This window comes from Lolium rigidum, chromosome 7 (assembly GCF_022539505.1).
Source record: "Lolium rigidum isolate FL_2022 chromosome 7, APGP_CSIRO_Lrig_0.1, whole genome shotgun sequence".
Classification (NCBI taxonomy): domain Eukaryota; kingdom Viridiplantae; phylum Streptophyta; class Magnoliopsida; order Poales; family Poaceae; genus Lolium; species Lolium rigidum.
Genome location: NC_061514.1, coordinates 87,493,095 through 87,515,586, shown reverse-complemented (window position 1 = coordinate 87,515,586; position 22,492 = coordinate 87,493,095). Strand labels below are relative to the sequence as shown.

Below are 22,492 nucleotides of genomic sequence, written 5' to 3'. Positions count from 1 at the left end.
CAGTATGCCAGCATCAGGATAAGAAAAGATCGCACAGCGATGCAGCTGTGCGTTGAAAGCTTGAAAATAATGATGTTAAAGCTGCATCGAGGAACAACTCAGATAAGCATGCAAATTCGATAATCAATTCCTCAATGCGAAAGGATCGCATATATTCTACACTTTGAAACACAGTTATTGCATGAGTTAGCAATCGCATAGAGATACATAGAGGTATGGGTCTGCGATGGCGATATACTCCTCATCGTGCAGCAGGACCGCTGGCCACCGTTGACGCCCTGCCAGAATGAGCTCCAGTAGTGCTCTGCGCGACATCAGAGGTGGCCTGGTCGGTGGCGTACATAGTAGAACTCGAGCTGAGATCGCTGCTGCAACCAGTGTAGAAGATGCCGCGGCTCTCCTCGAGCTCAAGGTACTCTAGCAACTGCGCCATCACACGGGTCATCGTGGGCCGCTGCTCGGGAGTTCGCGCCGTGCACTCCAGCGCGAGGTCCGCGACCTTCCACACGCTGTTGACGTCGTATTCGCCTTGCATGTGCGCGTCCACCACGCCCTCGATGTCTCCAGACGAGAGGCGCTGCTGCACCCACTTGGTGACATGAGTGGGCTGCGCCTCTGGGATTTGCACGAAGGGAGGCTGCCCCGTGATAACCTCCAGCAGCACGACGCCAAAGCTGTACACATCACTCTTTTCAGTGAGCTCCCACGCTGTTGCATACCTGCAGTGGGTATGCAATTATGTGATGGATTTGTGTGTTATAGTTATTTGAGTCGTACCACAAGAGTGATACCCTAAATTCTCAACTGAAGCAACGAGACATACTCAGGGGCAAGGTAGCCTGGCGTGCCAACCACCCTGACTGTGGATACATGGGTATCGCCATCGTGATTGAAGGCCCTCATCAAGCCAAAATCAGCAACCTTAGCCTTCAGATTTTCATCCAGTAGGATGTTTGACGTCTTCACATCCCGGTGTATGAAAGGCGGGCTACACGCCTTGTGCAGATACTCGAGTCCTGCATGCAAATCATATCATTGACATTGGCCACACCACATGTACTGGCATTCAAGTTTCCAGCGAAACGAAGAGATCAAAAGTAACAAATAATGTAAGATCCAGACCAGAAGAATATACACCTGGCATGTATTCTTACATATGTTTGAAGCCTGTTTCCTAAAACAACACATACCTTGCGCAGACTCCAGTACAATACGGAGCCTCTGTTTCCAGGTTAAACATCCATCGCCGTCATCTCTTCCTGCAGAACATCGTCAGGTATTAGCATTGTGGAACTTGAAAATGGAGATTCCAACTGCTCCAGATGAAATGGCAGCGGCAATTCCGCACCTCTGAGTTTGTCTTGGAGATCTCCTTTTGACATATGCTCATAGACAAGGGCCATGTATTCCCCATCGTTGCAATAACCAATCAAGTTCACTAGATTCCTGTGATGAATCCCTGTTAAGTTCTGCGCCTGAGCCAGAAGAAAACAAATTAATTAGATACCTCCCCAAGTTAGCTACAAATCTAGGTGGCTGACTATACTTGATGAAGCATTACCTCTGTCAAGAACTCTCTTACACCTTGATTGGAAGATTGAGACCTTAGCTTGACTGCCACCCGAGTAGCTTCCTCCAAGAAGCCGTCAAAGACAAGGCCAAACCCTCCTTCGCCGAGCACTCGCTGGAAGTTGGACGTTATCACCTTCAGTTCAGTATATGTGAACTGACGATTGCGCGAGCGTGTTTGCAAGTCGCTCTCCTCATTCTGTGGTTTAGTCGGTCCTTTATATGGAAATTAAGAACGAAAAAGGTATTACAGATGTTCATAGGTAAACCAATTGTTGTGTTAATGCCAAGTCTCTCTCAGTCTCACCTTGTTTTCCTCTCATTACCAAAACCAATAATACCACTAGGCCTCCTACCATGAAAGCTGCAGCTATTAGTAAATAAATGTATGTGGAATTCTTAGAGTTTTGGTTCTTTTTCATAGGCTGGCAAGAACTGCTGTTGCTGCAAAGGTTTGGATTGTGATCATATCTATAAGAAAGAAGAAACGATTAGCAACAATGTTGAGAAAACTATATGGCGACAGAGATCTATGTGATGGATTAACCTTAACGTTAGGTTGCCATCTTGAATTCGTATCAGTAGGCCGAATGGGATCATTCCTTTAAGATCATTGCCTGTCAAATCTCTGAAATGACCAAGCAGTGTTGATGTTGAAAGAAAAGTGTCGTAAGTACAGACAAAAGTAAGACACATGTGTAATCTTAGGAGCTGCCAGTTTGGCTAAAAAAATAGAAGGAATTTTGTGATATAGTAGAAGTTAAAAACGAACAGTAACCAGATAGCTTCTAATACTTTTCTGAAGAGTATTAGATATCAAAGATAACCTAATTTCAGAACTACTTACAGTAGTACGAGAGAGGGTAGTTGTGAAAGACCTTCAGGTATTGATCCAGTCAATTTATTATATGACAAATCCCTAAGATAAATGACAGCATATGTAATATGTGAGAACTAGACTAACAAAATTCATTGTGAAAATGGTGTAAAACATGATACTTACAGGTATTGGATCGCTTTGAGATTGGCGAAATAAGATGATATATCACCACTCAAATCGCCAAATGACATGTTTCTGTAGAAAAGCACAGTCGTTTAGACAGCCCTATTATATGCTCTCATTATATGCAGACTGATCTCTAATGTCTACCAGAGAAAAACATTTAAACTTACACACTTGTGATTCTTTGAGGTCGGGATATTGGATAGCTACAGTTCAACCCATCCCACACAAGTGCCTTTGGGGCGCACGGGTCACCCACCCAATTTTTCTTCAGCTGATACTTAGTCTTGATTGCAGTGATGGCAGACACTTTTTTCAGCAACAGAAGGAAAAATATAGTTCAGTTCTCAGCTCATGTGCATGTATGTATGTCAAGATTGTAGTCATTAAATGACAGTTGATATCAATAAGACTTCTATTATCTTCAAAAATATTACTCCATGCATTCCATAAATTTGAACTAAAACCACACCAAGAATTATGCAACGGAGGGAGTACTAGTTTAGAGCGGGTTGTTGTAGCAGCATATGATGTCGGTAGGACCTAGATATACTGTACTCCGTATATGTATAGGGGCATGGAAATTTTGAACCAAGGTGATACAAAAATCCTCAATAGTAGTGATTTCCAGAAAAGGCATGGGCTAAGCTTCATTATGAGAAAGGCACCGGATTTGATGTTCGGAATAGGCCGGTTCACTTAGGTTGAAGCAGGATGTGACATAACAATGGTGAAAGTAGTAACAGAAATGAGGTGCCATTGTAGTACTGGATTGGACCTTAGTCTGTCTGTCTCTCTCTCAAAGATGAGTAGAAGGAACCAAAACAGCGTGTCTAATCGAAGAACCTACATGTAAACACAATGCACTGAAGTAGGTGTATTAAATTAAGGTATGGAACAGAAATATGAATATGATTTAAACTCTAATACTTAATTTTCAAAATTAAATTAAGTTCTAATCTTTACTAGTTATATTATGAGTACATGATTCCATATTTACCATCTTGAGCTTCAGTGCCTACGTCGGCTGTGGAAATGGGGGAGAAAAGTTCGGCGGCGTTGATGAACGGCGGCAATACTGTACCATTGATGTCTAAAACCGGCCGCAATCTTGTAGCGTTGGCAGCTCTTAATAAGATGTAGTTGTCCTCAGGGTTGATAAATGGGAAAGGTGCATCCCTGTACTCGACGAAGGTGTCAAGGTAGTCCAATCTTCCTAGAAGCATCCAAGTGGAGTTGCGTTCAACGCTGATGAAGAACATGCGCTCGTGCTCGCTGTCCACTAACTCCAACTCAGCGAAATACAAAACAGGGAGGAGCCTACAATATCAATGGGTACATGCATTTTGTTAGACAAGTATAATTAATCTGGATATTATTTATTTCTTGTATGATTTTTCAGTTTCCAGTGCAAGACTTTTACTGAAATTTGAAGTCATTATACGTTGTATATATTATATTATACATACCCAGGCAACGGATAGATGTGGTTCGGTTGGGCCTCCCAGGGGAACCAGATGAGGTTCTTAGTGGTGTTGACCGGCGTGACGGCAGTCTGCATCACAATAGAAGGTACATCGTAGTTCGGTTTACGATCATCGTCGTCCACCGGCATGGCGACGGTCAGTCTTGTCGAGATGGTAAACCACTCCTGATTGGTTTGTGGGACCCATACACGGTCATATGTATCGTTTGGGTACCTGACCATCTTGGCGTTAAAAAAAACAATGCATGGTCCTGATTTACTCTTCAGAAACATGAATGCTCAATTACTCATGAGTCACTACTTACTCACCTAATCAAATAATCTCCGCCGAAGTTGTATCTGCCGATGAGGGACAGCCCCTGAGTCGAGTTGGCGAGCGGATACAGCGTGTCCTCGAGAGGCCTCAGCTCCAGGGACGATATGAACGGCGTCCCTGAGCCAGTGTTCACCAGGCAAACCTGCACTGAGTCGGCCGGAATATAGGCAATGACCTCGCCGACGTCCATCACGTCGGGCTTGGAGATGTTCACCGTCTTCCAGAAGTTGACGCCGAGGTAGAGGTCGAAGACCGGGGGCTTATTGAGCCCGTCGTAGTTGCCATACATGAAGGTGGCCCGGATCAGGTACTTTGACGTCCCCGCCACGAAGGACGACAGGGTATAGCAGCCGCGCCGTCCCGGCGGGCCAGGGAAGCTGCGGAGGTTGAGGACCTGTGGGTAAAGTCTGGAGTAGGCAAGGTCAGTATACTCCGCGGAGACGTTGTAGTTGGAGCCATCATCGATGAAGCCGTCGTCTGAGCTGTAGGGCAACTTGGAGGTGCCGTCAACGTAGCTTCTCTGCTCCGAGAGGCCGCAGTCGATGCTGATGAAGCCTGCATACCCAAACCGTACACATAATGCATATCCATGCAAGTCTACCGGGGAGTTAAGTAACAATGTATGCAGATGGTAAAGCTCAGTACCGGTGGTGTCGGGCGTCCCCTGACCATGAACAAGTACGCCGCCGGCGAAGCAGAGCGGGAACAACCACAACAGGGCTGACATTGTTCTCCCCATTGATTGCTAGCTCCAGACAACGTGCAGACATGCCACAAGCTGTCCATGTATATGCACAGGGGACTGGGGAGACGTGCCTAGGACAATAATACATGTTCCACAGAAGTAGGACTAGTTTACATATAAGTAGTCTTCAAGGAGAGTCATGCAACCAACGTGACAATAAAAAAATCCTAATCAATTGCCACGCAAATTATGTATTCACCTAAATGGAAATGCAACCACCCCATAGCCAGCTTATAGGTGTACACCTCCAAATTATAGGACGTTAAGGTCAACGTTTAGCAAGAAACAGATCGGGTAAGCAAATTTTTCCGTGATTAGTGGCCTTTTGTTTAGGCAACATCATACTTCCTGCTAGGGTGTGATTAGCAGAGGATAAAGTACTCCTCTGCTAATCACACCCCAACAGTAAGTATAAGAACCATATCTATAATGTCCAGGACAAACCGGACATCCAGGGAAGCCATCCGCCCTGGTTTAGGTTGACTTGTTACCGGACGACTAACCGTCCATCACTCTGTGCTACACATAGTACACTATCCACCAATAAAGCAACCTATTACGAACATCACACAAGGCTACAACAATCAGTTTTGCTACGTAATATCCCTTGTGCCGAACTGCTGATTACTAGCGGCATGGTTCACTATATACATGTCAGTCCATCATACACACATACCAAGAGAACACTAAAGCCAAGAAACTACATATCAATAACATACTACAAACATTTAATCATATATTTGAATTATTTAAACAGGAGTTCAGAGTGGAAATGCTGCAATGATTATACGTCTTTTGTTTTCTCAGTGGATAAAATATTCTTAGGTGGAGTATCAAAAGTCAAGGGCATATATATCACACATAGTGAAATGGGTAAGAATCAATTAAAGCCTAAAACCATATCACCTCTGACATTAACATGGTTTTGAATACCTCACCTTTCAGCCAATTTTCAGATTGATGGTCAAAGGTCATCCAACATCTAAACTGTTTGTGCCCTTAAGGTCAAGGTCCCTAGTTTTGGTAAACCTTCTGAAGATAAGGCTCACTCCGAATTTCAGCAGAAAAAGACAGGTCAATTTGATTTTTTTTTTCAGCTAAACTTGTGCTGTCAGTGTCCCACAGTTGCCGTTCAGTTGTCAGTACAGCTACGTTGCAATTGCATGGTTGCATAGTGACTAAAACCTGAAGGATATGTACCATCCATGTAAGCCAAGTTTGAAGTAACACATATATGCATGTTTATCGAATTATTAAGCTTCTATTGGTCCTTCAAATGTTTCATTAGTCTTTTAGACTGTTTCCTGTTATATAAATGGTATAGGCTGACAAAATTGAAGATCCAAGAAATGACTCGGTACCACTGATTTCGCAAGGCTTTTAGCATTGAACAATTAATGGTCCACTGGAACCGAGATTTGTAGAGGAAATGTCTCATTTGAAACAGTATTCCTTTTCATGTATGGTTGCTCTTAGCTTCAGTAGCCACATGTCCAAACTTCAAAGCAAGAAGGTCATCCAATTGTTTTGACCTACCACATCATTATGTATTGGATCTTAAAGGCCAGATTTATCATGACATTGCTAAGGGTCAGCGTATAATTGATGTATCTCGTTCAATACTGTAATAATTTTGCAGGCACTGGGATGTTGTTGTAAGTATACAGAGCCTTGTTCCGCATGGAGAAATTCATAAAAAAATTGAGCAGTCAACAGTGGGGAAAAACTCCACCTGAAGGTTTTTAAAATTTTAAATTGAGGATACGAAAGATTGTACAAGCTGGTTTCACCTATGGTTTGGATACATTTCGGAAAATTGAGCAATCGTCTCTAAACATGAAGCAGACAACAACTGAAGCCCCTAGGAAACATTCACAAAATTGTTATTGCCTAAGGCCGTGGAGAGGACAGTGGATTTCAAGGACTAACTTATATGTACTGGCTGAATTCAGAGGGTAGAATATAAAAAAATACTTTTTGTGAACCCTCAGGGTTGTGGGTAATAATTAACAGTGGCATCTCGAAGCATCTATTTTACCGTCATGCAAAAGGAAAAAAAAAGGGACGTGCTGAGCGTCCCCCGGGGGATCAAATCTCCCGATCCCCCGGGTCCCCAGCCGTCCGATAGCCAAATCTGACCCGTCCGTTCCGCATCATGGAACTCCCGCACATGGCCTTGCCAAGCAGCCTGTCTCTTCACCGTCCCCGCTCCTCCCGTCAGTAACAACCGTTGCTGAATTACTTGCCGCAGGTGTCGCCGGAGAACCCCGTCGCGAGGGCCGCCGCAAGTTTCGCCGGTGAACCCCGTCGCTAGCGCCGCCGCAGAACCCGTCAAGGGTTCGCCTGAGAAGCAGAATCTTCTCTCCGCGCCTCGCATCCCCTCCGTCAGACACACAGTCGTGGAGAAAACCGACACCACATCGCCGGTGAAGTAGCTTCGCAACCCACCGAAGCAGCAACGGCGTTAGCCCCTATAGCACCACCGCACCCCTCTAGCAGCACCGCCTTCCTCCTCTTGTAGCAACGCCGCCACACCAAGGTAGCACCGCCGGTCTCCCCTTGCAGCAAGGTTGGCCGACCCTTGTAGCAAGGTCATCCGCCATTTGTAGCAGCGCCGCCGCGCCATTGTAGCATCAGAGACTGCCTTTTGTAGCGACGCCCGGTCGCCAATTGTAGCAAGGCCGGCCGTCGATGGTAGCAATGCCTGGCCGCCGCTACCCACAGCCTCCGCCGCTGCTACTCACGGCCTTCGCAGCTGCTGCGAACAGCCGCCGCCGCCGCTCCCCATGGCCTCCGCCGCTGCTCCCCATGGCCGCCGCCGCTGCTACGAACGGCCGCCTCCGGTGCTACCCACGGCCGCCGCCGTTGCTACGAACGGCAGCCTCTGCTGCTACTCACCGCGCCCCCACAAGAGTAGCTGCCCGCCCAGTGCCGTCGACGGAATCCGCGCGGCCGATGGGGGAGGCGGAGTCGGCGTCGAGGCCGTCGCGCGTACGATGGCCAGATGCCCGACGGGCGGAGCTCGGCGTCGGGGCGGATGTGGGGGCGGACGAGAGTGCGGCGGCTACGAGATGGATGAAAAAGTCAGGGGAGGCGGCGGCACACGACACTGCATCAGCAATCGAGCTGTCTGTGAAGGGGAAAAAGGATGGACGGAGCTAGAAGATGGATAAGGTGAAGAATTTTCTACTGCTCAGTTTAATGGGTCCCACCCATGTGCGTGCGTGAGAGAACCCACGTTGCATCTCGCGTGGCAGGACGTGAAACCCATGTGCTGCTCGTTTCGTCCGTCCCGCGGGGACGCGTGGCGTGCGGAGGAGGCGGGGGATCGCGAGGACGCGATCGTCCGGGGGATCGCGAGCATTTCCCAAAAAAAAAGGAAAGAATTGAGATTGACACATTTAATCGTTTTTTTTCTGTTGTGCTGTGTTGACTAAGAACAACATGGAACGAAATTCACCTGAGGAAGCCAGGAAGGCTCTCCGTTTGGAATTGGTAGGTCGGCAGTGGCCTGAGTGCGCTCCAGACGTTGTGGTGGTCCTCTGACCTCCGCAGCCTGGTAGCCCCCGCTCGTCCTCCATGCATCACCATCACCACTAGTCCACTACTAATAAAAGACCCACAGAGGCTGATCCAACAAATCATGGCCATTAAATCAATATATCCGACGTTCCAGATTCATTCCGTGTTTAACGCGGCGGACAACGCCGTACACGGTAATCCCCGCGGCTGGACAGGGAAAGTGGCAGATCCCACGATCCATTGACAATCACAAACCGTTTTATCCCAAAATCTACGCTGCACGCCTACGCCGCCGATGGTCCCAGCGCGGCCGCCGTCACCACGCCCTCGCCGAGCAGGTGTTGTTGCCGCCACGCCCCTCACCATCGCGACCGACGCCGCCCGTGCCCCTCACCAGCGCAACCACCTCCGCGCGGTCCTCCACATCGCCGTCGTCCAAGTCTCCTTCCTCCAAGATGCCGTGTTCCAGGAATCCGCCGCCCTGCTCGTCGTGAGGACGACGCCATCCCCCACCCAGCTCCACGGCGTACTACTACTCCAAGCCGAGGGCCCAGATCCCTGCACACGGAAAGGTATCTGAAATGCATATATTCTGAACCTATCTAAATGCAGTGTGTGTGTTCCGGGACGGGCCACTACAATTGTGATCTGAAAAAGAGACGCCCTTCCATATGGCGCAAATGGAATAGATTGTAGTGGACGATTCTGAACCTATCTATTTGGGGGATGGGCCACTATCATCTTTTTTTTCTTTGACTTCGGGTTGTTTGCAGCTACAAATGAACCAGTCGTACCAAATCTGTAATTTTGTGAAGTGCAAAGTTAATCCCCTCGAGGACAAGCACTGGTACTGCCAGTTATTGATCGTCTTTTTTTTAATATTTTCAAGTTTCACCGGTGTATATATTGTTCTGATGGATGTGCTCAATTTTTTTGTTCTGCTGCTTCTCTTTGCTAAAATTAAAACCTAGAAAACCATCTGTGCAATATATGCATTTTTTCCATCGGATTTGTTCAGAAATCTTGTTCTATTTTCCTTTTGGGTTAAGAATTATAATGCAGATGGCAGATGAGTGTATGGTCAACTTTGTCATCGAAGCCACTAAGGTCCACGAATTAGAGAGAAAAACTGAGAGGATGGGAAATAGTCAGAGTAGTTAGTAACTTAGCATGAACAAATGAAGATTAAAGATGGATACAAGACAACTTGCTCATAGTTGAACGATTGGACCTGTGTGGATATAATGATATAGTACTTTTCTTAACATAGGGAATTCAAGCCTCTAGGTTTCGACATCCTTACAACATCATGCTGCCAGAGGTTGAAACCACCACATGCAGGCATGAGAGGTCCAGAGGTGAACTGTTGTTTAGTCAATAATTTTTTTCATGCAACGATTTCAGGCTATATCATGTTATACATGTACTTCATAGATTAACTGTATTAGTGTTCTAAACACAGATAAAGTTTATTTCCCTGTCACCACAATGATAAAATTAATTATTATCCCTGTTGCACTATTAGTGGACTCCCTTTGAGACCAAAACCTAGGATAGAAGTGATGTGATCTGGATATATATATATGTGTGATTGAGTTTCTTGCTGCCGTCAGATATAGCCGCCGCCGTGGGCGTCCATCTCTCCATCTTTCGTATTGCCGTCAGATATAGCCGTCTGCCTGATTCATTGTTTTTGAACGTGTTTGTATCAAGTACTTCAAGTTATCATTCTACTTTTAGGAATTTTGTAGCGTGCATAGATCCTATTTTCTAATGTTCAACTGAGAGCAATTTTTGTCTCGCATCTGATATGCTTATTTATCATGATAGGTTACTGCTTAAAATTGAAACATTACTTTATGCAGAATGGAGTCAATGTACATTGCAGGTTGTAGTTGAAAACGTGGTTGTATATTGGTTTCTTGTAGCCCTGTTCCATTCCAGTTACATCTTACAAGATACAAGATCAAATCAATAAAAACTAACAGCCGGTCCATGGTCCTCTTGTTCGTTCTTTTATGTTGTAGCAGCCAGAATATTTAATCTTGAAGAACCATAGGGTTTGTGCTTCCTCTATGCACTAACAAATGTTCATTTCTGCTGAGGTGAAGGCTTTTTTCGTTGTCCACGCCCACTCCGGAGGTACAGCTTACAACTGATCTATTTCATGTTTTACATTGTTTACATATACTCTTACTGCAGTTTGGACGTACTGATTCTACCTTATCTATACATGTTTTAACCTACTTATATTCCAGATTTTAGTTTCCACTTGCTTTGTTCAAATGAAAGAGGAGCCGTAAATTATTGTAGTTTCCTCTTCTGAGTTCATGTACAAGGGTAGAAGTTAATGGAAGTTCACCAAAACCAATGTAGGCATCAGCTTATGTCGAGACTTCCCATGATTTACTATGGGGGAGGTGTAGATTTGGTGGTGCTCGATCATCAGTGAATAACTAGAGAATATTTTCCATGTCAATTTAAATGTGTGATATGCTTCTTTTGACATAAATAATTTGTTTTTTCCCAGTTCAAGCATAAATCTTTAGCTAAGAGACCTGTTGATCTTTGCAACCATAGCAAGCTTAAATTATAAGCAATAGATATTTTAGTGAAACCATGGACCAAGATTGTAAGTGCAGCTCATGAATGCATATATGATTCAAAAAGGTTTAGAGAGCACAAGAACCATTTCGAGCTACTTTATGTACATTACATTGACTCTATATTGTATAAAATAAATTATTGGCATACCTACAAATGTATATAGATGTACATGTGTACTGGCCATAGGCCTGAGATGAAACTAAATAAGATTTACCTTGCCCGTTCTGTGATGTATGGTCACAATAATACCCTTGGCAGGTTGGTGTTGAGAGAAAAGAAGATTGTATTTTCAGGGAAATCACCATCAGAAAGTGAGCGCTATTGAGCAGCCATGAAATTCACTACACTTTATTGTTTTGCACTCATTGTTTGTTTGGTTACAAGCCAAGAAACATTCAATGAATAATTTCAAGTGTAGCAACAAGAACATGCATCCCTCTTTTCATGTTACTTGAATCAGTCTTTCTGTATGTTTTAATTTCATTTTGCTGGCAGTTGCATGTTTGAGTCATTTGCATCTTTTATCTCACTGTATCTCCTAAGTCCTAATTACTGTTTTTCACTAATAAATAGCCGTCGTGCTGCTCTTTTCCCTTTCAACGTTTGTTTGGTGCTATAGCGATAGAAGGGTGGCATGTCAGAGAATCATTTGCTCTAGCGCAACATATCAAGACTGTGTGGAAGTGGTGCAAGGCATTTTGTCAGGCAGTAGGGGTAGATACAGAATGGTTATGGCAGAAATTACAGATAGAAGAAATCATTTTTAACAAAAATAGTCTATAAAAGCATGTGAAAAGGAGACAAGCTTGGAGGCGCACAACATTGTAGAGCAGCTTTAAGCCTCGACATAGCACGTCATGTTTGGTTGGTTCAGCCACCAGATTTTGAAAATGTACCTATTTTGAATAATTAATGCGTTTATGCTATAAAAATATTGTCCTCAAATTTATTTTTGATGATTTTGAAGGTCTTTTTTTGATGAAAAATGATTGTCTTTATTGAATATATAAGCATATTATCAGAAAATCGTAATAATGCAGGTCATCGTGTGGTATGTGGATGTTAAATTTTAAGAAATATTTCATGAGAGATATTTTATTCGACATTCATGAACAAGTATATTTTGCCCTGTATCGCGATACTTATTCCATGTTGTACCATAGTTGTTTGAAAACTAACTTTAATTACTACTTGATTAATACATCAATAATATGACACATCGAGTGTTACATGCCCTCCTCACATGGTTGGGCATTAGGTACATTTGAAGTTACTCTTAAAAATACTCACTAAATGAGAAATAAGATTTAAAATTATTTTTATCAAAAAACATAAATACGTGTGTGGCACGTGCACCTTTACTAGTTGCAGGAAAGGGAGGAGAGGCAGATGGATTATAGCGCGGAATAGGGCAACCCGCAGGATGCGAGGAGATTCCGCGAAGGACCAATCTATCGGGAACAAGAGGATAGCGCTACTTGCTTGCGGGTCTGGACTGTGGAGGCGGAGGAGAAGCGGCTTCGTCTTCGATGAAGCAAGTATTTTTCTTTTTCTTTCTTTTGAGATGCGATGGAGCAAGTCCTTTAAAATAATGGAAAACTAGATGATTTACACGTCAAAAAAATAATGGGTCTAAGTGGACCTAGTTTTCAAGGAATCTCAGTAAATGATATCATTTTGTGAAAACTTCACCCATCTTTCTATAAAATCTTCAACAGCAGTATAAAAAAAATAAAAAAAGTAATAAAAATTACAAAACTGCCGTTAGACCACCTAGCAACGACTACAAGCACTCGAACGAGCTGAAGGCGTACCGTTGTCCTTGCCCGTCCTCATTGGAGCCAAGCAAAGCTTGTCACAGTAGACCTTCTTGTACTAGATATTGTTGATGATCTACTTCATTTCCATCAATTTAATGCATGAATGCAATTCACACATATATTTCCTCTCTGTTTCTAGTCTCTAATACTAGGATGTTACAATTACCGAGGCAAGCGAAGACATAGATGTATTCTTGTGTCCCCTTACACGAAGTAAGTAAGTCATATCGATTACCACGAAGGTCCCCCGAATGCAACGAAGGCTCACTTTTTTCTCCAAGCCTCCTCACGAAGACAAGAGGCCTTTTCTTATGGTTAGTTTTTTTCTCCACTTCGAAGATGGCAAGCTCCACAACACTTTCATAGGCTCCATGAAAGGGAACTCCATGCCTCTTCACAATCTTCCACAAAAAGATCACCAAAGCACCAACAACCAAGGCAACTAGGAGGTCACCTCCAAGAATAACAAGCTCACCATCTCTCACTTAAACAAATCATAATGGAGAGCTCAACACTATACAAGGATGCAAAGCAAGAACACGAAGAAAAATGCTCAAATTCTTCATTCTCAAATACCACCAAAACAATAAATACTATGAAGAAACTAGAGAGAAAGAACCATGGTGGAGGTCAACCAATGACTCTAGGATCTTGATCCAATGGGTTTCCCTCACTTGGAGGAGAAATGGATTGGTGAGGATTGTATATCTAGATCTCCTCTTCCGAATCCCTCAAAAAGATGCAAAAAATCATAGGAGTGAAGGGAGAGAAGAAAGCTCAAGAGGTTCAATAATGGTGGTAAGAAACGTGGTCAAGAACCCTAACTGAACAATGGGGAAGAAGCTCCTTTTATAGAAAAATCAAATATGACTGTTTGCGCAGAAAAAGCAATCCAGTCAAGATTGACGAACGGTCCGGTCCGCCGGGCTTAACGCCGGAACGCCTCGCGCATAGACTAACGGTGTCGGTTTCCCCACTGAAACGTTCGACGATCTGGGCTAAATATGGGATATGCGCCGATCTTTCTGGTAGCCTCCGAGCCGGCGCCTCGGTACACCATTTTAGTGCATGTCGGTGGCCCACAGACGTTTCAGTGGTGACCCCAGCGGGGCCAGTTTTTCAAACAGAAGACAGAGTGCTTACGAAAACGATGATAACTTTTGCGTCCAAAATCTGATTTTAATAAACTTGGGCTTTTTCGAAAGCTAAGGAAAAGATCTATCTAATAGAGACTATAAAACCAAGAAATATCAAGAGGCAAAATACCAAATAGATAGAGTTATGAAGCCTCCCTAAACGAAGAACCTATAAAACCTCCAAACTCGAAACGCAATAGGAGATGCATATAAATTTTGATTTTGATAAACTTGGGCTTGTTGAAGAGCTAGAAACAAGCTCAGGATCCTCACACAGAGAAACACCAAGAAGAAGCAAGAATGAGAGGATGTAATGTATGCAAAATATTGAGGTACCTAAGACAACGTGATCAAGTTACCAAACCGAAATCCCCCTTGATAGTGCAACTATATATCCTATTACCCGGTCTCCCAAAAATCATGTCGACATCGGTAAAATAAAAATCTAGCAAACATTTACATTTGCCTTGCGCATCCCTCTTGATCTTGATGAAAACACTTCAACCTTCAAGCTTCATTCAAGTCAGAATGCTTCACTTGATCATCGTTGCTTTGTGAAGACTCATAATTTGCTCCCCGTACACCACAATGGGATAGCTTCATTAAGGCACAACTTCACATGTCCATTATCATAAAATTGACAAAAAGCTTACAAATATATAATATTCTCAAGATGCATATCTTTGAGTTTCCCTTTATCAGCCTTGATGATGATCATCACTTCATGTCATCTTATCATGGGTTGTATGAGATCTTGCTTTTGATGCATGCACATGAAAAGATACCTAATGCACATAGACAACACAAAGACACATATATGATTGGTTAGTTCACAAAACATATTTGACAAAGCTCACCATACCACAATATCACATGATTCCATGTGGTACATTCTTTATGCTTCATGTGTTGACCAACTTGAATTCAATCTTCGCACTTAGTTTTAATCAACCTTGTATCTCATCATGCTCTATCATAATATGTTGATGCATATAAAGAATTCTTCATTTGATTGGATGATGTAAATGCTGGTCAACAATAGCTCAACTCATGAGTCTATCATGACACCAACTTAGAGCCATATCTTGAATTCTTATTTTGAAATAAAAAAATCTCAAGATCTTGATCATCCATTGCGTAATACATAAGCTAGAGCATGGCTAAATTTAGTTTCACACAAGTAATCCATCTTCATTTTTTTTATCATATCATACTCTTCTCTTCAGATCAATGATCAGAATCAATGTATATCTTTATCTTCATGGTATCCGTACTTGAATCCAACACATGGTCTTCAAACAATACATATGGAATATTCCTTCATATAAATCTCAATGAAAACATTAGTCCATAAGTTCCTCACTAATTACCAAAACCACATATAGAGGCAACGTACTCTTACAACTACTTACTCGAATGATGATAAAATCTCATCCCACCACTTCAGGTAAGAGCGGGACAAGATAATTTACCCTAGCTCAGACATGAATTCTCCTGGTTAGCAAGAAATTTTTGACAGCGGAGTCATCTTAATTTTTTTCCGAAATGGGGAGCAAAGCTCCAGCCTCTATCTCTATGTCCCAGTTGATGGAGAGGAGAGAGCATGACTATATTCTCCTTCCCCCAAGATAAAATAGACCCGGCCAATCGACAAATTCAAAAACACTATCTATGACGTCCAACAAGCATTGCCCCTGAATACTGAAGCCACCGGCCAGTTCCAATGGAAGTTGTCGCCAGACTTTGAAGTTCCCTGTCCTGAAACCGTGCAGGATAGTCTTGGAGCCCGTCAATGTTAATGTTTTCATTCTTCCACAATTCTTTCAACAGAGTTCAACAACCGTTCTATACTTGTACTCGAACCCTTGCTTGGCGGTTGATCTGCTCTTGCTATCTGAGCAAATTCTTAGTGTCAGGTTTGGATGTGGAGATGCGGTCCTCCTTCCCGTTGTTAAAATGAGAAGCATCTCGGGCAGACTCAAACCCTTGTGAGCCAGCCTCCTCATTGACAGCAGCGTCGTCCTTCCCTTTTGCCAACGTTCTGTTTAGATTTTTTCTTCTTCCTCAACGCTGAACTGCTAATTCCTACAGAATGTTTGCACAACATACTAAGAAAAATGAAGCAAGCATCTCCTCTAGATAATTGCCAACTAGCGATGCATAGGTGTGCAACTGCACCTGCCCGTCAAATGGCTGCATTGATGATGAATATTACGCAATAAAGTTAGACAACCCGTCCATCCTTTGGGCGGCCCTAGCTGGCGCTCGCGCGCCAGGATTAAATCAAGCGATCGGTTTCGGACAACCCAATTTGGGAATAAAACCATAAAAACGCGTTTTCCCTTTCGTGGTAATTGTGGACCACAGAGGTTACGTGCCTTAATTGATTTGCCTTCCGCTCGTGACAATTCCCTTTCCGCTCGTGTCAATTCTCTTTCGTGGCAATTCCCTTTCCGCTCGTGACACAAGTTGGGTTGTCGTACGTTAATTTGCTTGCTGCACGTGGGCAATTCCCTTTACATGTTCACGTAGTAAAATATTAACTATTCCCTTATTCTCTTTTTGGGCTAGTGAAATTTTAGGGTTAAAAAAAAGGGAGGGGAGCAGCATAATCCACTTGCAAATGAAATGAACTACGACTTGCAACATGACAATTCCCTTCTTCCGCAATTCCCTTCTTGGTAACATAATAATGTAGGTGTTGGTTAAGCTTCCATATACATGTTGATAAAGACTGAATGGGAGTGTTGGTAACATATGGACTAAGGTGTTGATGAAGAGTTCATGGGAGGGTTGATAAGTAGAGTTGATAAACAAAAAGGACCACCTTTGTGTACGAAAAAAGAAAAAAAGAAGGAGGTAACAAGAGAGTAGATGGGTTGGTAAAACATTGAGCCACCTATTGATGAAGAGTGCATCGGATGGTTGATAAGTAGGTTCCCTTGTTCCCTTAAAAAACAAAAAGGACCACCTTTGTGTACAGGAAAAGAAAAAGAAAGAAGGAGGTAACAAGAGAGTAGATGGGTTGGTAAAACATTGAGCCACCTATTGATGAAGAGTGCATCGGATGGTTGATAAGTAGGTTCCCTTGTTCCCTTAAAAAACAAAAAGGACCACCTTTGTGTACAGGAAAAGAAAAAAAGAAGGAGGTAACAAGAGAGTAGATGGGTTGGTAAAACATTGAGCCACCTATTGATGAAGAGTGCATCGGATGGTTGATAAGTAGGTTCCCTTGTTCCCTTAAAAAACAAAAATGACCACCTTTGTGTACAGGAAAAAGAAAAAAAAGAAGGAGGTAACAAGAGAGTAGATGGGTTGGTAAAACATTGAGCCACCTATTGATGAAGAGTGCATCGGATGGTTGATAAGTAGGTTCCCTTGTTCCCTTAAAAAACAAAAAGGACCACCTTTGTGTACAGGAAAAAGAAAAAAAAAGGAGGTAACAAGAGAGTAGATGGGTTGGTAAAACATTGAGCCAACTATTGATGAAGAGTGCATCGGATGGTTGATAAGTAGGTTCCCTTGTTCCCTTAAAAAACAAAAAGGACCACCTTTGTGTACAGGAAAAGAAAAAAAAAGAAGGAGGTAACAAGAGAGTAGATGGGTTGGTAAAACATTGAGCCAACTATTGATGAACAGTGCATAGGATGGTTGATAAGTAGGTTCCCTTGTTCCCTTAAAAAACAAAAAGGACCACCTTTGTGTACAGGAAAAGAAAAAAAAGAAGGAGGTAACAAGAGAGTAGATGGGTTGGTAAAACATTGAGCCAACTATTGATGAAGAGTGCATCGGATGGTTGATAAGTAGGTTCCCTTGTTCCCTTAAAAAACAAAAAGGACCACCTTTGTGTACAGGAAAAGAAAAAAAGAAGGAGGTAACAAGAGAGTAGATGGGTTGGTAAAACATTGAGCCACCTATTGATGAAGAGTGCATCGGATGGTTGATAAGTAGGTTCCCTTGTTCCCTTAAAAAACAAAAAGGACCACCTTTGTGTACAGGAAAAGAAAAAAAGAAGGAGGTAACAAGAGAGTAGATGGGTTGGTAAAACATTGAGCCACCTATTGATGAAGAGTGCATCGGATGGTTGATAAGTAGGTTCCCTTGTTCCCTTAAATAACAAAAAGGACCACCTTTGTGTACAGGAAAAGAAAAAAGAAGGAGGTAACAAGAGAGTAGATGGGTTGGTAAAACATTGAGCCACCTATTGATGAAGATTGCATGGGAGGGTTGATAAGTAGGTTCCCTTGTTCCCTTAAAAAACAAAAAGGACCACATTTGTGTACAGGAAAAGAAAAAAAGAAGGAGGTAACAAGAGAGTAGATGGGTTGGTAAAACATTGAGCCACCTATTGATGAAGAGTGCATCGGATGGTTGATAAGTAGGTTCCCTTGTTCCCTTAAAAAACAAAAAGGAACACCTTTGTGTACAGGAAAAGAAAAAAGAAGGAGGTAACAAGAGAGTAGATGGGTTGGTAAAACATTGAGCCACCTATTGATGAAGATTGCATGGGAGGCTTGATAAGTAGGTTCCCTTATTCCCTTAAAAAACCAAAAAGGACCACCTTTGTCTACAGAAAAAGAAAGAAAGAAGATGGTAACAAGAGAGTAGATGGGTTGATAAAAACATTGAGCCACATATTGATCAAGAGTGCGTGGGAGAGTTGATAACTAGGTTCCCTTATCCCTTGAAAAACCAAAAAAAGGACCACCTTTGTCTACAGAAAAAGAAAGAAAGAAGATGGTAACAAGAGAGTAGATGGGTTGATAAAACATTGAGCCACCTATTGATGAAGATTGCATGGGAGGGTTGATAAGTAGGTTCCCTTGTTCCCTTAAAAAACCAAAAAAGGACCACCTTTGTCTACAGAAAAGAAAGAAAGAAGATGGTAACAAGAGAGTAGATGGGTTGATAAAACATTGAGCCACCTATTGATCAAGATTGCATGGGAGGGTTGATAAGTATGTTCCCTTGTTCCCTTAAAAAATCAAAAGGACCACCTTTGTCTACAGAAAAAGAAAGAAAGAAGATGGTAACAAGAGAGTAGATGGGTTGATAAAACATTGAGCCACATATTGATGAAGAGTGCATGGGAGGGATGATAAGTAGGTTCCCTTATTCCCTTAAAAACCAAAAAGGACCACCTTTGTCTACAGAAAAGAAAGAAAGAAGATGGTAACAAGAGAGTAGATGGGTTGATAAAACATTGAGCCACCTATTGATGAAGATTGCATGGGAGGTTTGATAAGTAGGTTCCCTTATTCCCTTAAAAAACCAAAAAGGAGCACCTTTGTCTACAGAAAAGAAAGAAATAAGCTGGTAACAAGAGAGTAGATGTGTTGATAAAACATTGAGCCACCTATTGATGAAGATTGCATGGGAGGGTTGATAAGTAGGTTCCCTTATGGGAGGGTTGATAAGTAGGTTCCCTTATTCCCTTAAAAACCAAAAAGAACCACCTTTGTCTAAAGAAAAAGAAAGAAAGAAGATGGTAACAAGAGAGTAGATGGGTTGATAAAACATTCAGCCACCTATTGATGAAGATTGCATGGGATGGTTGATAATTAGGTTCCCTTATTCCCTTAAAAAACCAAAAAGGACCACCTTTGTCTACAGAAAAAGAAAGAAATAAGGAGGTAACAAGAGAGTAGATGGGTTGATAAAACATTGAGCCAGATATTGATCAAGAGTGCATGGGAGGGTTGATAATTAGGTTCCCTTATTCCCTTAAAAAACCAAAAAGGACCACCTTTGTCTACAGAAAAAAGAAAAGAAATAAGGAGGTAACAAGAGAGTAGATGGGTTGATAAAACATTGAGCCAGATATTGATCAAGAGTGCATGGGAGGGTTGATAATTAGGTTCCCTTATTCCCTTAAAAAACCAAAAAGGACCACCTTTGTCTACATAAAAAGAAAAGAAATAAGATGGTAACAAGAGAGTAGATGGGTTGATAAAAACATTGAGCCAGATATTGATCAAGAGAGCATGGGAGGGTTGATAATTAGGTTCCCTTATTCCCTTAAAAACCAAAAAGGACCACCTTTGTCTACAGAAAAAGAAAGAAATAAGGAGGTAACAAGAGAGTAGATGGGTTGGTAAAACATTGAGCCACCTATTGATAAAGAGTGCATGGGAGGGTTGATAAGTAGGTTCCCTTGTTCCCTTAAGAAACCAAAAGGACCAAACTTTGTGTACAAAAAGAGAAATAAAAACAAGGAGGTAACAAAGAGAGTAGATGGGTTGATAAAACATTGAGTCACCTTTTGATGAAGAGTGCATGGGATGGTTGGTAAGTAGGTTCCCTTGTTCCCTTAAAAAACAAAAAAGACCACCTTTGTGTACAAAAAAAGAAAAAAAGAAGGAGGTAACAAAAGAGTAGATGGGTTGGTAAAACATTGAGCCACCTATTCATGAAGAGTGCATGGGAGGGTTGATAAGTAGGTTACCTTGTTCCCTAAAATAACAAAAAGGACCACATTTGTCTACAGAAAAAAGGAAGAAAGAAGATGGTTAGAGGATAATAGATGGGTTGATAAAACATTAAGTCACCTGTTGATGAAGAGTGTATGGGAGGGTTGATAAGTAGGTTCCCTTGTTGCCTTAAAAAACAAAAAGGACCACCTTTGTGTACAGAAAAAAAAAGCAGGTAACAAAAGAGTAGATGTGTTGGTAAAACATTAAGCCACCTATTGATTAAGATTACATGGGAGGGTTGATAAAGTAGGTTCCCTTATTCCCTTAAAGAACCAAAAAAGACCACCTTTGTCTATAGAAAAAGAAAGAAAGAAGAAGGTAACAAGAGAGTAGATGGTTGGTAAAACATTGAGTCACCTATTGATGAAGAGTGCATGGGAGGGTTGATAAGTAGGTTCCCTTGTTCCCTTGAAATACCAAAAAGGACCACCTTTGTGTAGAGAAAAAGAAAAAAAAGGAGGTAACAAAATAGTAGATGGGTTGGTAAAAACATTGAGGCACCTATTGATGAAGAGTGCATGGGAGGGGTGATAAGTAGGTTCCCTTATTAACTTAAAATGCCAAAAAGTACCACATTTGTCTATAGAAAAAGAAAGAAAATAAGATGGTAACAAGAGAGTAGATAGGTTGGTAAAACATTGAGCCACCTATTGATGAAGAGTGCATGGGAGGGTTGATAAGTAGGTTCACCCTATTCACGTGAGAAACAAAAAAGAAACCAAAAGGTTCATATATAAGAAAAAAAATAGATGCAACTAAAAATAACGAAAATGGGCTCGGTAACACGTGAACTCATGTGTTGATGAATACTGAATGCATGGGTAGATAATTATTTTTTCCCTTGCTCCCTTAAAAAACAAGAAGGACCACCTTTTGTCTACAACAAAAAATAAAAAAAGAAACTAAAAAGAAAGAGGTAACAAAAAATTAAATGGGTTGGTAAAACATTAACTCAATTGTTGATAAAAAGTACATGTGAGGGTTGGTACATATTTGTTGATCATTTTTCATGATGAAGAGTAAACATCTCAGATACATACATAAAAACACAGTATGAACACGGGGATTAAAACGTTTAACATTTGTTCGGGTGTAGAGACAGTGGTTTGCATTTGTAACAAAGGATCACACGCACAAAATAACATAGTAGCCCTTATTCAGCTACACACTCACACACTTGAATTTTCGACGTACACACAGAGCAAATTCCTTGAAGATGTTTTCAAGTGCAAAACACACACTTTGCATTTTAGACAAGTAGTTCATCACATTTACACAAAAGCCTGGTATGAACATACACACTTCACTTAGCATAGAACACGGGTGTGTCGGCGGGCACATCACTCCAATCTATCTTCGGCTTCTTGTCCTCCGGCCAATCATCCCACTCGCCCTCAAGATAATGAGGAGGGCTTGTTTCATAATACATGGGAAATTTCCAGGACGCGGCACTCCAATATTCATGCCCATCGGTCATGCGAATTTGTGTCCACCCTTCATCCCCACTTGGTCGCTTCGTGCCAACCAATACTTGTTCTACTTTGCGGATGCTCGATGAAGAAGCCTCGCGCCACCCGTTGAACTCGGGTTGCAATGCTTGTTGCTGTTGCTTGCGGAGGTAGCTCGTGCCGTTGTCCATAGTTGCGGTGCAAGAATTGTACGATACGAGCTTGATACGCAACATAAGCATCTCTCGGCTGCATACTCAATATTAATATCATCAAGCGGACTCTTCTCCCGTAACTTGTGCTGAATAGATGGGAACTTTCGCTTCATTACTTTGTAGCTACCGTCTATGAGGCCGGCTGCCATGTC

At 42.3% G+C, this 22,492-nt stretch overlaps 1 protein-coding gene across 1 annotated transcript; it reads right to left on the bottom strand.

The window, feature by feature from the left end:
* Positions 1 to 81: 81 nt before the first annotated feature.
* LOC124670501 (putative leucine-rich repeat receptor-like serine/threonine-protein kinase At2g19230) lies at positions 82 to 6,738 on the bottom strand. The gene is made up of 15 exons (XM_047206993.1): positions 6,058 to 6,738; positions 5,020 to 5,190; positions 4,368 to 4,929; positions 4,042 to 4,272; positions 3,573 to 3,892; positions 2,743 to 2,881; positions 2,573 to 2,644; positions 2,417 to 2,488; positions 2,117 to 2,197; positions 1,877 to 2,040; positions 1,562 to 1,785; positions 1,349 to 1,475; positions 1,191 to 1,259; positions 824 to 1,016; positions 82 to 719 (listed from the first exon to the last, which is right to left on the bottom strand). The coding sequence occupies exons 2-15, from the start codon at positions 5,111 to 5,113 to the stop codon at positions 242 to 244; spliced, it is 2,826 nt and encodes a 941-aa protein (XP_047062949.1). The 5' UTR covers positions 5,114 to 5,190; positions 6,058 to 6,738; the 3' UTR covers positions 82 to 241.
* Between the last annotated feature and the right edge of the window lie 15,754 nt (positions 6,739 to 22,492).

Excerpts from the sequence above, each read along its gene's own strand:
- LOC124670501 (XM_047206993.1), bottom strand. The coding sequence starts at position 5,113 with ATGGGGAGAACAATGTCAGCCCTGTTGTGGTTGTTCCCGCTCTGCTTC. Across the intron at positions 2,489-2,572 it reads CTCAAAGCGATCCAATACCT|GGATTTGTCATATAATAAAT; the intron begins GTAAGTATCATG and ends CATTTATCTTAG. Across the intron at positions 1,260-1,348 it reads TCTCCAAGACAAACTCAGAG|GAAGAGATGACGGCGATGGA; the intron begins GTGCGGAATTGC and ends GATGTTCTGCAG.